Source organism: Eleutherodactylus coqui, chromosome 7 (genome assembly GCF_035609145.1).
Source record: "Eleutherodactylus coqui strain aEleCoq1 chromosome 7, aEleCoq1.hap1, whole genome shotgun sequence".
NCBI classification, from domain to species: domain Eukaryota; kingdom Metazoa; phylum Chordata; class Amphibia; order Anura; family Eleutherodactylidae; genus Eleutherodactylus; species Eleutherodactylus coqui.
This window is the reverse complement of record NC_089843.1, coordinates 196,309,491-196,325,733: the sequence shown is the minus strand read 5'-3', so window position 1 is coordinate 196,325,733 and position 16,243 is coordinate 196,309,491. Positions and strand designations below refer to the sequence as shown.

General features: G+C 44.8%; 1 protein-coding gene across 2 annotated transcripts in view; it reads right to left on the bottom strand.

The window, feature by feature from the left end:
- ELP1 (elongator acetyltransferase complex subunit 1) overlaps positions 1-16,243 on the bottom strand; it is an 83,028-nt gene that overhangs the window by 2,487 nt on the left and 64,298 nt on the right. For both annotated transcript variants that reach the window (XM_066574217.1, XM_066574216.1), the window contains exons 31-36: positions 10,305-10,365; positions 10,082-10,195; positions 6,514-6,625; positions 6,316-6,443; positions 4,516-4,670; positions 2,388-2,466 (exon numbers count right to left, since the gene is read on the bottom strand). In XM_066574217.1, the coding sequence (XP_066430314.1) occupies positions 2,388-2,466; positions 4,516-4,670; positions 6,316-6,443; positions 6,514-6,625; positions 10,082-10,195; positions 10,305-10,365 (649 nt within the window). The remainder of the gene's footprint in view (positions 1-2,387; positions 2,467-4,515; positions 4,671-6,315; positions 6,444-6,513; positions 6,626-10,081; positions 10,196-10,304; positions 10,366-16,243) is intronic.

Sequence of the window (16,243 nt, the reverse complement as noted above, 5' to 3'; positions counted from 1 at the left end):
GCCAGCGGGTGATGGATCTGTTAGAGCAGGGGCACCGCCGGGAACTTTTGCTCTAAACACAAGGCCCGCGGTCCGAATCCAGCCCGCTGCCTTGTGCTATCTGGCCCGCGGCGTGCCGACGCCGCTCACCACTGAAGCGATTACCAGCGGGGGAGCCGCAGCTCCCCGCTGGTAATCGCGCTGATCCCGGTGCACACTGACCTCAATGTGCAGCCAGGATTCTCCTCCCCGAGTCCCCTGCTCATTAGTTCCGCAGGAGAGGACTCGGGGAGGAAGCGTGCCGGGCTGCACACTGACGTCAGGGCAAGCAGACAGAGAGCGACGCTGTAGTAAGTATATGGGTTGGGGGGATGCTTACTACTGAGCGGGGGAAGGGGGGGGGGGGCAACTTATTACAGGGGAAAGGGCTGCTTATTAATTGAGGGGGGGGGGGGGGGTTGGTGGCTGCCTATTACTGGGGAGGGGCTGCCTATTACTGGAGGGATTGCTTACTGAGGGGCGGGGGCTGCCCACTACTTACTGAGGGGCGGGGGCTGCCCACTACTTACTGAGGGGCGGGGGCTGCCCACTACTTACTGAGGGGCGGGGGCTGCCCACTACTTACTGAGGGGCGGGGGCTGCCCACTACTTACTGAGGGGCGGGGGCTGCCCACTACTGAGGGGCGGGGGCTGCCCACTACTGAGGGGCGGGGGCTGTCTATTACTGAGGGGCGGGGGCTAAATTATATGCTGCCCTATTTGTGTGCTGGGGGGGGATAGATTATATACTGCCCTATGTGTGTGCTGGGGGGGGGGGGGATTATATACTGCCCTATGTGTGTGCTGGGGGGGGGGGATAGATTATATACTGCCCTATGTGTGTACTGCCAGGACATTCTAAATGTCATAATTAAATAAGAATGCACTAAACTCCAACCCCCTTCATAACCCCGCCCCATATAACCAAAGTCCCACCCAACCCTGCCGGGCCTAGTAAAAATGGTCTTGCTTGAAGCCGGTCCCTGGTGCCAAAAAGGTTGGGGACCACTGTGTTAGAGGGATGCCTAACATTCACCCATAGGCTATAATGACATACGTTTAACGGATCTCATTAAACTGGATTCACAAAGTATTCTTGCTCTCTATTGAACTTTCCAGAAGGAACATCTGAATACCTAAAGATGGTATTTGAACGTATCCCAAAGCAGAACTCTTACTTTAATGAGGCACGGTGGCATCATTGGACTCCACTTGAGCCGCTTTCTGTTTGTTCTTTTTGGAGGATATAATAGTATATACTCTACTACACTACTGCGTCCGTCTGGTGTGAGATGAGAAGATTCTGCTCCTCGTCCTTAGAAACACGAAAAACAATACTCCCCTTGTCCCCTTCAGTGGCGCACCGGTCTCCTCAGCTTCAGGCTGGGAATTATCACGGCTAGGTTTACACTTGCTTTTTGTAGAATATTTCTTTGCGGTCATTGATATCAGATTGTCCCAGGCTTACATTAGTCTCTAAACTGTCTAAAATATCTGCTATAGTTTGTAACCTAATGGCAGGAAAATACTAATCATGGAAAATAAGCTGGAGTGTTTTAGTTGGGAGTCCCAGGGAAATCAATAACGTCATGATCAGATCATGACACAAAACAAAAAGATTAAAAGGGTTTTTCCAGGCAGCGCTGCTTGTCAGTGCCGGGATACACCGGGGTCGGAGTGGAAGCTGCAGCTCCTCCTCTGTAGCGGCCAGCACTTGTAATTGCAGGTGCAGCTCATTGAAATCAATGGGACCCCAGCCTGGAATTACAAGCACAGCTGCCATTGATTTCAATGAGAGCTGCGTCTTCAATTACGAGTGCCGGCAGCTACTCGGTGGGAACAGCAACTTCTACTCCGACCCCAGGATTTCCCGGCAGAGACAGCGCTGCCTGGAAGGCCCCTTTAAGAGTGAACCCAGCCACGAGTCACTTTCTCATGAAGCATTCTTCATCAGTATCTGTTAGCCAAAACCAGAAGAGGACATGTCACGGATGCCAGAGCAATAAACCATTTGACCTTCTAGAATAATCCATGGGAACGTAGAGACTTTAAATCATAATATCCGTTTTTGCATTAAGACTGGGTTGCATTTACTGCATAACATAACTGGAACAGAAGCAATACTTTCTCCTGTAGCTCAGTTATACAAGAACATTAACCTAGTTTTACTGCAAGAATTGTTATGTAGAACCAGGAGTGGAGCCTACAGAGAGAAAATATGCAAAGATGTGCTCCCTTTCCACATTTAAGACCAACTCTTGTTTTTGGTCTCACAAATACTGATGCCATATACTATATATTAGATAGCTCTATAGGACCCACCCCTCCCAAATGATGGTCAAAATCACACACTTCTGATGGGTTCTTACCTTGCTCTGCGGGTTTTGTTGTTCTCTGTTGTTGATAAGAGGACATTATGCTATTAGCAGTAGAATGAGGACCCAGAACCTGGAAATAAAGGAACATTGAACTGAAACACATCCGCAAATTGCTTATATGTGAGAATATGTAGGCCTGGTTTACAGACCGCAGCTTTTACATGCATTATGAATCCAAATAGAAAACTTAGGGGGTGGTCTAGTGGGCGGTCCTTTCAGTAACTGACAGCTGTGTATGACTGTACATACAGGGAAGACTGTCAATCAATGATAGCTCCGCCCACTGGACTCTTCAGCTCAGAAGTTTATACTGACTATTTGCCCATAAAATTATATATCCATCTTCTCAGCTCCTCCGGCTTTATAAAGGCCCATCTACACACACACACACACAGATAGCTTTCAAAAGATTGAAAGATCAGCGATCGTTTTGAATAAAGTACTAAAGGCCCATTAACGCGCAGCAATGATCGCTCAAACGACAGTTTGAGTGACAGCTTTAAGCGATAATTTTGCATAAGCTATTAAGTAGCTACTTGGCGTGCAATTGAAGCCTTTAGCTGAATGTAGTTAATAGCCAGAGGGCTCTTATCTCCATTCAGCTGCTTTGTTCTCTGACAGGAAACAATACTATCAGCACTACCCGCGGAGAACTCAGCGTGTGGTCCTGATAAGACCACAGGACGATTTTTAGGTTGACCAGAATTTAGCAATCAGCTAGCAGTGCATGAAAAGTGCACGATGGCCGCACGTTTAGACAAAATGATTATCGCTTAAACAATCGCTTTTTAGCGATTTTTGAGAGATCATCCCTCTGTTTAAATGGGCCTTAATAGGCACTAATTGCTATTAGTACTTTATTAACTTCATTTGCATGCTAATGGGCTTCTGGAAGCTGTTATAGAACTCGGCAGGAGTTCTGAGCTCTGTAATTAGCTCCATTGTTTAGACAAAGGCTCCCTTTGGAGAATTCAGCAACATGGACAGCAGACACAGCCTGTGGTCCTGCTTACCAGCTGTTCTGCTTTTGGGGCTGAGAACTGAGAACAGCTGTAACAATGTATCAGCTGTAATCAACTCTCCCTGGGCAGAACACAGCATGTGGTCCTGCTTATCAGCTGTTCTGCTGAAGGAAGGTTTTAAAGCAGAGCTGAAAACAGTCGTTTGTCCTAAGAGTGAAAGATGGACACATTTAAACAACATTTATTCCTCAAAAGACGGCTTTTGAGCGAATTTTGAGCAATAATCATTGTCTAAAAGGGCCTTAACATGATGCCTAAAGTGTGTAAAGCATGTCCCAGCTGACAGGTTTCCTGTAAGCCCATACTGGTAAATCCAGATGCTGGTTTAAAGACAATCTGTCATGGAGGTATGTACTGCCATAAGTATGTGGTCTGTGACTAAGTTCCCACTGAATGCAGGGGCCGCTATTTGGAGTTTTAAAGCTGCAGTTATCTTCACGCACCGTACAAATGGCTGCTCTGTGGTAAAGGTGCAAACATACTAGCTGACAAATAAAAGGCTTCAGACACAAAGTCGCAGCATGTCCTATTTTTGCCCAATTCTCGGACGAAAATGGCACATGTACATATGCAGGGTCCCGTCCGTGTGCAGTCCCATGTGAGTTGCACCTAAGAACATCCGGCGCAACTTCAAAATTATCTGTATGCAGGAAGCCTAAGGAAAGAAACTCCCCGTGAAGACATCCAGATAAAGCTCCATACAAGCCTGCATTACAGCTCCATTTATGAGCCAGAGAGGCAGAACTAAGTAGGGAGTCCGATCACATCCTGTAAGACTAGACAACTACTTACCAAAGCGAGTGCATCAAAACTCAGAGTAGTAAGTAACCAAAGTTTGGTACTTCTGGCCACTTTCTGGTTTGCAGTAGAGTACATCTTTTGGGAAATGAAGTGCAGCCATGTTGGTTCCACTACTGAATTCATTTCACAGAAATTAATCGTAAAACTGTCACTTTTTAGCCTCTTCTACCAAAAGCTGGAGCGCCTACAGATGGTGAAGCTGGGACTGTGTGTCTTAAGTTATAAATATTTGCCAAGTTCACCCTTAAGAACGAACCTTTTCTCTCCAAGACAAATGCAGCCTAGTTGATACTTACCGGAGCTGCGACAGATGGCGGTGTAGAGGGGGTCCAGATGTCTGGTATGGAGGCCTCCAACAACTGGAGCAATTCCTGATACACACGCTGTAGTTCTCTTGCATCCGTGTCATACAGAAACAGGACAAGCGCTTTCAAGAGACTATTCACCTCACCTGCAAAACACAGAAATTAAATGTTTTTCTCTACTGTTTTCCATCATTTTAATATTTCCTAGGCTTGTCAGAAATTTATTTTTTTTGTTCCATCCCATTTGGTGCGGATTTACACTTGGCTTTTGCTGAGGAGGAGCAGCAGATCTTACTCTGTCATCTTAGAGGCGTGAAATCTGTGGCAGATCCACAGCAAAATCCGCACCAGTGGATTTTAAAGTTTTTTTTTGTTTGTTTGTTTTTTTTAAATTTAAACTCGTTTTATTGAAAACTAAATAAATGACAACATCTTTTGTAGCATTGTAGTACATCCAAAGGCATGACAGATTAACATACAGCTGAGAACATAGGACAAAGGGGGCAATTCACCCCAATAACTAAGTCTTTACATAGAGGGAAAGAGAAGGAGTTTAGACCCATTGTTAGTGGGCCTCTGGTTCCAGCCCCAAAATGTGCCTGTTAATGGGGCGTCTCTGAATCATTGAAATAGAGGATGAGGGTAAGCGTGGAAGGTAGGACATTAGTGGGGAACCGTACCATAGACTCCACACCTTATAAAATTTTCCTGGACATCTGCGTCCTTTATAAACTTTAAAGTGCTTTTTGCTGTAAATTTTACGCTGCGGAAAATCCGTAACAGATCCACTACATGTGAACACAGCCTAAAACTGAAATCGCACAACATTTTCATCAATCCCAAGTGCAGCATATCCTTAATCCTTTTTAACAGATTTAATAAAAAAGACCCTATTAAATCCCTACCTATAAAGCAGAACCCCCGCCCTGACAATGGTGACCCTGCTCTCCTTCGTACACCCTTATTTTTAGTGAAAGAGATAGGTAGTAGGGAAACATCAAGACAGGTGGTAGAACAAAAGCTTCAAGTCAGAGATATAAATACAATCCAAGTTCAAAACTAAAACATCAGAATATATCATCTCCAAATTTAATCTGGAAAATACAATTTTGGAGCACATAGGGACAAGAACTACAACTTCGTCAGAAAGTGTAGAACAGTGTAGTGTTAAAGGGACTAGATTTCTCTATCAATAGCCTGCCACACCCAACAAACAAAAAGGAGTGCCGATATATCTCCCCCTCATGGTTGATCAGGGAACCAACATGAAATTAATGTCCTTAAAACAAGAAATGAGGATATCAAAAATACTTAGAAACAGAAATACTTGCGACCACCATAATAATTACTAGCAAATCACTGGTAAGCATCAGTGACAAAGTTCCATCAGCCAGTAATTCATACGTGCCAAAATATTGCAGTTTACTGCTAATACTGACCACCTCCCTCTTACAATAGCTTAGAAGGTATTAAATAAAGTATGCCCCCTCACGGTAGAGCCATCTTATCACATCCATCATGTAATGTAGGACAACGCTTCTCCTTAACAGGGCTGAGCTGCAACAGCAAACACAATCCATGAACAGACTTGTGCATCGCCCAAACATGGAACATGCTGCGATTCTTTCCGTCACACAGCATTGCTTCGAGAGACAAAACTCGCCCATGTAATCACAACCACTACAAATAATGGGTTGTATCTTCGTGCGTCTCGCAATGCGCAGAACTTGCACGATTTTCTCGGCCATGTGAAGGCACTCATCACTTGGTTTCCATGAAGCCACAACTCACTTCTCATGCTGTCCACTGTACGGAGAATTTCCCCCAGTGCTTCCAGAAGCGCCACATCTTCCAGGGGGCTGCCTTCCTTCAGACTGTGCTTTTTGCGTTCTGCTTTCCGACGGTTCTTAGATGATCTCCTGCAGGGAGGAGGAGGACGTCACTACTTGTGCCGATTAACACATACAATTTTATATTTGCACAACTTACGAGGAAATTCTTGAATTACTGTGCGAATATTTCCCACTCGTATCGCTGGCTGTCATGACGCTGCTGGTGTCGGAGAACAGGTCAGACTCGGGGCCTCCCGGGAGTTCATCATCTAATAAAACAAATATCAAGTACATTTTAGTGATCTACATTTTATGGGGCGTTGACAATATTTTTAGGAATAAAACAGAAAACTTCCAGGAACAAGAAAAAACAACAAATAGTTACAAGTTATTCTGTAAACTAAATCATGCTGAGAGAACTGCGGTCACAATTTATGACACAAACTGCACATCAGCCAACCAGAAACCCGTCACCGAGACCGCAACCTCTAAATTATCTAAAGGGGAAAAGGGTATTGACCCATCTAAATGACACAATATAGGCCTGTGGAAAGCAGATGAGTTATAATCCATGTGTATGTCTGGGTTGCATCCATGTCTATTGTGTGTCACCCCCCCCTTTTTTAATCCGACACTCAAAAAATATGGAAGGCGGTTCAATTTTATTTGTGGAAAAACAGAGAAACCACGGATGTCCTTTGTGTCCTGCATTTCTTTTTGTGCCCGCACTGACGTGACAGCATGACTGTTGTCTGAGAAGTTGGGCCACAATACGTTTTTTTTTTCTTTAATGGACAGTAAAAAAAAACGCAAAGAAGAAGAAAGAAAAAACAAAACCATGTCTTTATAGCCTCATTGACTGTAATAGGTAAGTGTGCTGTCCGTTTCCAGTCTGTTACATGGGCAATTTGCACAACCATGTGCTGTCTGTATTTACAGTAAGTCCCAGGACATACTTTTCAGAAAGAAAAAACCTGCTAAAAAGTGCCTGCATACTTTAGGCTGATGTCAGGGAGGTCTGGTGGTGCCTAACCTCCCTTAATGATCCAGCAGAGCACTAATAAAACATTCTGCCTTGTCATTGAGGGGAACTGTGCAGCGATACGCTCCATGGCTACACTGTTTTTTTTTTCCTCTCAAAACTGATCTAGACAAGTGAAAATGTTGATCGCTCACCAAATAATCTGAGAAACAAAGGCTGCTAGAAAGCTTACACTCCTCCCCTGGTGGTGCAGTTCTCCTCTGTAGAATATACAGCAGGCAGGGAGCACTGACAGGCAACAGAAAAGATGAAAGGTCCTACAATACGTTGAAGGACCTTTCATGATGTCATGGACCAGTAGTGTCTTGGAAGAGTCAGCCTATAGTAAGATAGTGTAACTTTACAGGTACTGTAATACCAGAACAGACCCTGGACAGCGCCATAGGAGGGAATATGTGAGGCGGAGACTTCTTGTCTGTGTCACAGTTCCTACATCATTCTTTTACACATAATAGAAAACCACCAAGTACAGAACCAGCGCTGCATTCACACAATGTACTGTGAAACCAGCTGTAATTGGCTGAAACTTTTCTATGTTGCAGTTGTGATAGTAAATGCCCCCTACTTAGTGCAAACCTTTTCACTAACCCGCTATTTGCAACACTGGGCTTATTAGGATTTTCCTCGTCAAACAGGCCTCTTCATGTATTTAGCGCATCCCAGCACGTCCGAGTGTACAACCTGGCGTCCATTCTAGTATAATTTAGGTCAGCTTCTGGCACAAACTATAGAGAAACCTGTTGGTCCGGGGGAAGCCACGTCCCCTCCTAACAAGCCGCACCTACTTTTCCGTAAATTGGCAGGGTCGGTGCAAAATGCAAAAAAATTACCTGCTTGCTCTAGAAATTGCAATTTTCCATCAGAAACGGGTGTAAAAGCTTTTGTAAATATGCCCCAAAGTATAAAGAAAAACTGGAGATGCCCAAAGCAGCAATTTAGACTCAGAGGGCAGTAAGGTGACTCCGTGGTTAGCATTGTTCCGGGTTTTGAATCCAATTAGGGGCAATATGTGCATGGCATTTATATGTCCCCGTGTTTATGTGTGTTTCCTCTGGTCTCCCCTCACTCCAAAAAAACCACACCGATAGGTTAAATTGTCTTGATAAAAAAACTGACCCTAGTGTGTATGTATTTGTGATAGGGAAAATAGGTTATAGGCCCCATAGGGGACAGGAACTGATGTGAGTAATGAAAAATAGAAGTACAGCACTACAGAGTATGTTGATGCTATACAAGTGCCCTTTTATATGGGACGGCTAGTGGGGTGCAGATGCCGGACAAGTCAACCCAATGATAACCGATCCTGTGTTTTTACACATGAATGATCCTCGCTAGTGAATGGAGGTGGAGCAGATAGGGATCATTCCAGCCCGCCAACATTCACAGTAAGCAGGCAGTCGTTCATAAGTGACTAGTAATTATTAGGAAATTATAGTGTCAGCGTTTCTGGTGGCTCTGCTACATGCACGTCACACACACAGCTGTGGTACATGGGTGTGTGACTGACAGACACACACAGCTGTACTGCATGCCATGTGCCTGACAGACACAGCTCTGCTACATGACATGCGCCTCACAGACGCAGCTCTTGTAAATGACATGCACATTGTACAACACAGCTCTGCTACATTATATGCGTGTGACAGACACAGCTGTGCCACAGTACATGCACGTTACAAACTCAGCTCTACTACATGACATGGGCGTCACAGACACAGCTTTGGTACATGACATGCGCATGGTACAAACACAGCTCTGCTACATTATATGCGCATGACAGACACAGCTGTGCCACAGTACATGCACGTCACAAACACAGCTGTGCTACATGACATACATCCATGCTGACTATACACATTACACGCACAGCACATAAGACAAACAGCCACTCGCAGTTCCACTATATTTATGCTGAATGCTTACATGACACACAAAGCTCCTGGATACAGTGAGGAGCCCCTGGTCATGTGATCCCTGACTCTACTCACACAGGTGATCACATGACAATGACAATGACAGGTCCTGGTAATTTCTGTTTGTTTATCCAGTATACAGTACTACCAAACTCCAGAATGGCTCCTCCCAAAGCAGTGACATCACCACAGGTCCTTCAGCCCACCAGTAGGTCGGTGTCTCCTGTCAGGACTGCCGAGTTATAGCTGACATAATAACAGCTTACTTGTATTCTCAGTGTGTTAGGACCTGCCATAACGGCGCCAGGGGGCTGGGCTATGAGACTCACTCACTCACTCCCATACATACATACATACATACATACAAACAGACAAGTGGTCGTTAGTAGTTTGATACTTTGTTTCGTTGGCCAATCCATCGTGCAGTTTTCTACATGCAGAAACTAAATGACGAACGTGATGTGAAAATATTCTTATTTGTCCTTCAGTCGGGGCAGAATTTACACTGAACAATAAATCGGTCAGATTCCCACTGGATTGTGGCAATCCAAATGGTTATCGGCCCGCATAAATGCCCTTTAAGCAAGAAAAATGAATAAATAGATCCACTGACCCGATTTCCTGCAATAGGGATAAAAATCGCCCTAAACGTGCCATAAAGTCTACAAATCAGATTATCCTATTTCCTATGTTGCTTGTATTTAGCGTAAAAATGACATCAATCTCAGTACTTCGTAGCATCATTACAAGACGCCGCACCATAGCGGTACCTAGTAAGCCTTGTCGTGCCTTTTCTTTCAGGTCTCGTACAACTGAAAGGCGCTGCTTGTGACGAATGAATATCATTTTCTGACCATCCAGGAATATCACATGACTTTTTTTAGCTAAAAATAAAAAAAATACCAGAAGTTATTATTACTAGACTGCATTAAACACCATAAGTCATTATTACACACTGCATATATAGATACTACTTAAAATGACGTTCTTTACCTTCTATGACAGCAGGCTTCACGTTTGTCTCTATTATATCCAGGCGTTTGTATTTGTGTATCTGTGGGGAAAATATAGTTACTAATGAAGAAACATCGAGACCCCTATAAGTAACCCTGCGTGTTCCCCCGCTGCACGATGCATTATATTTTGGGGAACAGGGGCTAAAATACAGCAGCCAGATATCAGTAAAACATGACAATGTCTACATGCAGAGCTTCAGTTGTCCTGGTGTCAGTGATGTAAGTACAGCATTTTTTTCTGGTGGTTTTGGCCATTGGCTTAAAAAAAAAAGCCACCTAAAGGCAGTTGGTTTGGTGCAGGGTAAAGGGGTTTTCCGATTTCGAATCCACGGTGTGACCGGGTGACGTCCCCTGCTAGATCAAACCTATATAAAAAGAAGATAACTTGGAAAATCCCTTTAAACCAACTGCACCTAAAGAAAAAAAATGTAAAGCGCATTCCACAGCTTTTTTTTATGTTAAAGCTCCTAATGCCGGCGCACCTTGTAACGTTTATTTTTAATCTTGCCCGTGCTGTATGTTAATAGTACGCAAACAGTCCTTTGGGCAGGATAGACAGTCTCTGCTGCCATAGTTATCTCCATAATCTGGTGTACCCCTGCTGGGTGACATTGTTGGGACTCTTCTATGGTGCCTCTAATTGAAGATGCCACCCCCCCAAAAAGAGGCATCGGTTGATTCTGCCCACAACAGAGCTAAATGATCTGTGGATGTGCCAGTTCCTGGTCGGGCTGGGCATGCGCAAGATTTCTATGGGCCTGTGGATAGCGTAGCAATAGAAAGTCCGGGTTTTAGAGACATCTTCGGGAGAAATGGTCAGGTCTGCCCCTGGACCATTCGAACACTATTAACATGCGGTACGTGAAAGATTAAAAGTGAATTTTACAAGGTAGGCGGGCATTAGGAGCTCTAGCAAGAAAAGAAGACGTGGAATAAACTTTATTTTGTTCTTCAGGTGTTTAACCTGCACCAAACCTAGTCATGGTCACAACTGCCGCAGAACAATAAAACTGCTGATAATGCAGTTTCTGAATATAAGTTTAAAGCGATTCCAAAGTTAAAATTTACTTTAAAAACTATATATACATGGAATATACTTTTTGCAAAAATTCCGTAGCAGATTTCACTCCACTCAATAAATAGGCTTGAAATCTGCAGCATAAGTGGACATTCTATGGCTATAGAATTGGCACCGGGGGGGTTAGTGCATATCTGCAAAATCTTGTCAAAGGAAAGTTACAATATGACCAGCAGAGGCATACGGGATGGATACAAAGTGGATTCATATTTACTGCCCTAACAGCTCAAAAGGCCTTGAGTGCACAGAATGTCCCATGCGGGGGAGATAAAGAATCCAGACCGACGGCCGGTGTCAGCACAACCTGTTCCCCAGGAAGGACCTATATCTTACTGTTTATACATTTTTGTACATTGTGTTTTGAGAAATCTATTACACATAGTTCCCATCAACTTGAGAGACTCAGATGTTAATATTCTTATAAAGGACCTTGAATTAAGTTGGAGACACTGTGTAATCCTAAAGGAGAGGGTGGACTTGCCTTGCCTAACCCCATGTCATTTCTTCTAGCGTCACAAATACAACATTTCAGGGGATGGGAATTGGAGGATACGCGGGATGGGAGCTTCAGTCTTCTGAAAACTCATTTCCATAATGCACATCTATTTGAGGCCCTGGAGACCTCCAGGTTTTGCTGGTAGCCCCCAGTTTCCCAACTTTAGCCCTCATGCATAGGGTCTGGTGGAAGGTCAGAGAAATAATGGGGGTCAAGGGTTTCACATGTTATACTCCTATCTGGGACAACCCGAGGTTACAGGAGTTGGAGAAGTTAGACGGCTTTCAAGGGTGGAAGGAGAGAGAGATCAGATGACTGTCTCAGATAGTGTCAGGGGCCAATATAAAATTCTTTGAGCAGTTGAGAGATGAATATGGTCTGCCACACACACAATTCTTTAAATATCTACAGCTCAGACATGCCTTCCAGGCAGAAAGATGCCTTGAGGATCTTGAATTTGGAAGGTTGCCACCGGCAGAAATTGTGGGAGGTTTTACTAGTACCAAGGGGAAGATATCCTGCATGTATTCCTATATGCAGGGTCAAATAAACCTGCGCTACCGTCTGGCAACTAAGAGTAAATAGGAGGAGATTGGCCCGATTGAGGAATCACTGTGGGCAGAAGTGTTATAAATGACTCCTAAACTGTCCCTGAGCAAGTCTCATAGGATATCACAAATCTATCTGTTGCATAGGGTATATAGAACTCCTGCATTTCTACACAGCATAGGTGTGAGATACCCTTCTGTGTAATAGATACAATTTGTAAGAAATACAATTGGAATTTACCCCATTGGTGTGTGTCCTGGGGTACATGAATAATGTGCCCCTAGGTGAAAATGAAAATTAGCAGTGGCCAGGATATTATAACTAGCTAGAAAACTGATAGCACAACATTGGCTGGATGAGATTCCCCCTGATCTAGCTGAACTTAAAAGAAAGCCACTCAAATTCTATGAATTATATGGATTGTGAAGTGCCATCTGAGACTATGGATAATCAAAGGACTCTAAAACAGTATGCTAAGACTGTGCAAGAGAGACTCTTGGGTTATCTTCCCTGGGGGGACTAGTTGTTGTTGCTGCTGCTTATGCGTTTGTGTTGTATGTACGCTAAAAGTGTCTCACGACGCAAAAAAAAAATTTTTTTCAATAAAAAAAGATTTGAATTAAAAAAAAAAAAAAATTATATATATATATTAATATTCTTGTTTAAGTTTACTAACCAATGATAATTAATGAATTATACTTATTATAAGTGAGGCGTGTTCTAGTCTCATAGCAAATGTATTTTGTATGTATACCCTTCTGCTTGCTAATGCAATAAAACAGATGACTTCAGGCCCCTTTAACCCCTTGAGTGGCAGGTTTCCTACCACCCTGTCGTGCCCACCAGGGCAGGTTTTTTAAAATGGTCTAATCATTGAATTTCAACTAGTTTTGCAGTTGCGTCTCAAGAGCCATAACTGTTTCATTTTTCCATTGACATGGCCATATAAGGGCTTGTTTTTTGCGGGACAAGTTGTGATTTTTTAAACAGGGGGGAGGAAAAAAAGAAATGGGGAAAAAAGAAAAAAGGGGCCATGTCATTAAGGGGTTAAATAATGTATTAACTTCCTTCTCTGGGTCATTACGATGCACATGGATACCACATGTGTGATTGTATTTTTGATTTTTTACAAAGTAAAGGGAGACAAGTGTTTTTTTTATTTTTGTAATAATTTTTTTACTTTTTTTTTTTTTTTAATTTTTTAAAAAATTTTCATTTTTTTTGTCCCTTTAGGGGACCTCCACAGGGACCCATCAGGACCCCTGATCACATTCCAGGGGTCCGATGGTGACAGCCCTTAACATGCTGCAGTGACAGCCCTTTACATGCTGCAGTCACATAGACTGCAGCATGTAAAGGGTTAACACAGCAGAGATCGGAGGTTTTCTCTGATCTCTGCTGTAAGAGCTAGTACCTAGCTGTCCTCTGACAGCTAACAACCAGCTCTCCCTGCCACAGAGACCATCGGCTTGCTTGACAAGCCGATGGTCTCTATGGCAACCTGTAAACAAAGCAGGACATTGCCGACATGTCGGCAATATCTTCTGCTGGTTTTTCAAAGCCCTTGCTTTGTTCTCTGTGGGACTGTGCAGGCAGAGCACAATGTTACAGCTTGTGGCATTGTGCTCTGCAGCTCCCATAGTGATACATAGCCCGGAAATCTTCCGGGCTATGTTGCTATGAGCAGTGGAGCTCGTCACGGAACTTTTCCGGGCGTGCCACTCAAGGGGTTAAACGGGACGAATATCGGGAAAATGATGTCCGACACTCGTCCCCGCACATACTCGCTCTTGTGCTGCTGCACGGGAACTAGCATGGCTAGCTCACAGCAGGGCAACTGGAGAAGATTTCAGTGCTCGCTTTTCCTGGCCCCTCTCCATTGACTTAACATAGAGGCTGTTCAGTACTGAATGGCTGCTATTTACACTGAACGCTCATCGTTCAGCTTATCGTCCATTGTTTATACTGCATAAACGATGGAAGATGAGCTGAACGATGAGCGGTCAGTGTAAATAGCAGCTGTTTAGTACTGAACGGCCGCTATGTTAAGTCAATGAAGAGGGGCGGGGGAGAGCGAGGAGTGAAATCTCCTGCAGCCTTCCGGCCCCCCTGCTGGCCGCTCTGTGAGGGAACCAGTGATACTAGCTCCCGTGCAAGAGCATGGGAGCGAGTGTATGTGGGGACGAGTGTCGGGCATCATTTGTCCGACATTTGTCCCGTCTAAATGGGCCTTTCCTATCACATCCAATAGACAGGCTGGACTAGATGGACAATGTCTTCATTCGGCCTTACATACTATGTTACTATGTGTGTGGTCGGGTAGGGTAGACTGGAAAAAGGAAGGAGCCACACCCCTCGCCCTAAGCCTGATCCAAGCCTGGGCCCGCCTCACGAGAGGAGGACAGGTAGTAACGATCCCCAGCCCTCTGACACCCTTGGTAGGGAATCCGCAAATCCCTGCCACAAGATCTAATTCAAATCTGGCTTTTATACCAAGTAGCCCGGCCCCGCGGATCCGGGAGATCGTAGACGCGAATGGGATATGTCCCTTGAACGAACTGAGGGAGGGACCTGGATCGAGGGAGGGACCTGGATCAAGGCCAGGGGACTGGATGCAGTACTTCCAGGTGAGAGATTATATAAGGACTCTCAAAGCCTCCGAGTCACTCACGGCGGAGCTCACCCCATTTGAGAAAATATGCGTCGACAGCACCCCCCAACACATGTAGTATCTCTGCTGTATGGGTTGTTGATCAATGAGCGGGCGAAGGGAGTCCGACTGAGATGGGAATCGAAGTGGGAGGAGGAACTGGGAGGCCGGCTCTCCGAAGAACTCTGGACCAAATCCTATACCCTCTCACACAAATTGTCAATATCGGCTAAAGCCCAGGAATTAAACTACAAAATAGTAACTCAATGGTACAGGACCCCGGACAAGCTCCACAGAATCTTCCCGGAAATACCAAACGAGTGCTGGAGGTGCCATTCAGAGGTAGGCATTATGAATGACATATGGTGGAGCTGCCCGATGGTTGCTTCCTTGTGGGGTGATGTTGCCAGACTGTACGGAGCAGTAAGTAGATCCCCCCTGAACCTGTCCCCCGAGATCGCCCTCCTCTCTGTTACCAGGCTCTTTATCTCACGCCAAAAAAGGGTTACTGAGACACTTCATCATGGCTATGAGGCATACCATAGCCCAACACTGGAGACAAGAGGGGGCGATGCCGAGGGTGACCTGGGTGAATGCCCTGGAATCTATTAAATACATGGAGGAACTTGTGAGATCGGACCGAGATCCGAGCCAGACAACAGATGACACACATAGCGCATGGACCGCATGGATAGACTTCAAGGGTTCGCCCGCGTTCTCCAGGTGGCTCGAAGAGGGGGCGACTTAGGAGACGGGGACGGAACCCCCTCAGTGGACTGATGGACGGAACTTAGCCTCAGCCTTGACCTTAAGCCAGGCCTGGTACTGGGGTTAACCTCAACATAGTGCTAAGCACTTACCATAACAACACCTTAACCACAACATCTACACGAGAGAGATGTGGGAACCCAACACCCTACCCACTACCTAAGCCCAACCTCCCTAACATCCCTCCCCCCCCCCTATCCTCTGGCTTCCTTTAAGCCTCCTTTCCAACCTGCTCTAATCCACTTTCACATTCTATTCTATATTCTTCTTTATACAGTTTTTTATTTCCACGCGTGCTAGGATAGCCCAATACAACAGCTAAAATTTATTTTGATTCTGGTTTAAACTAAAGAGGGCTCTATATTCCTCCCCTCG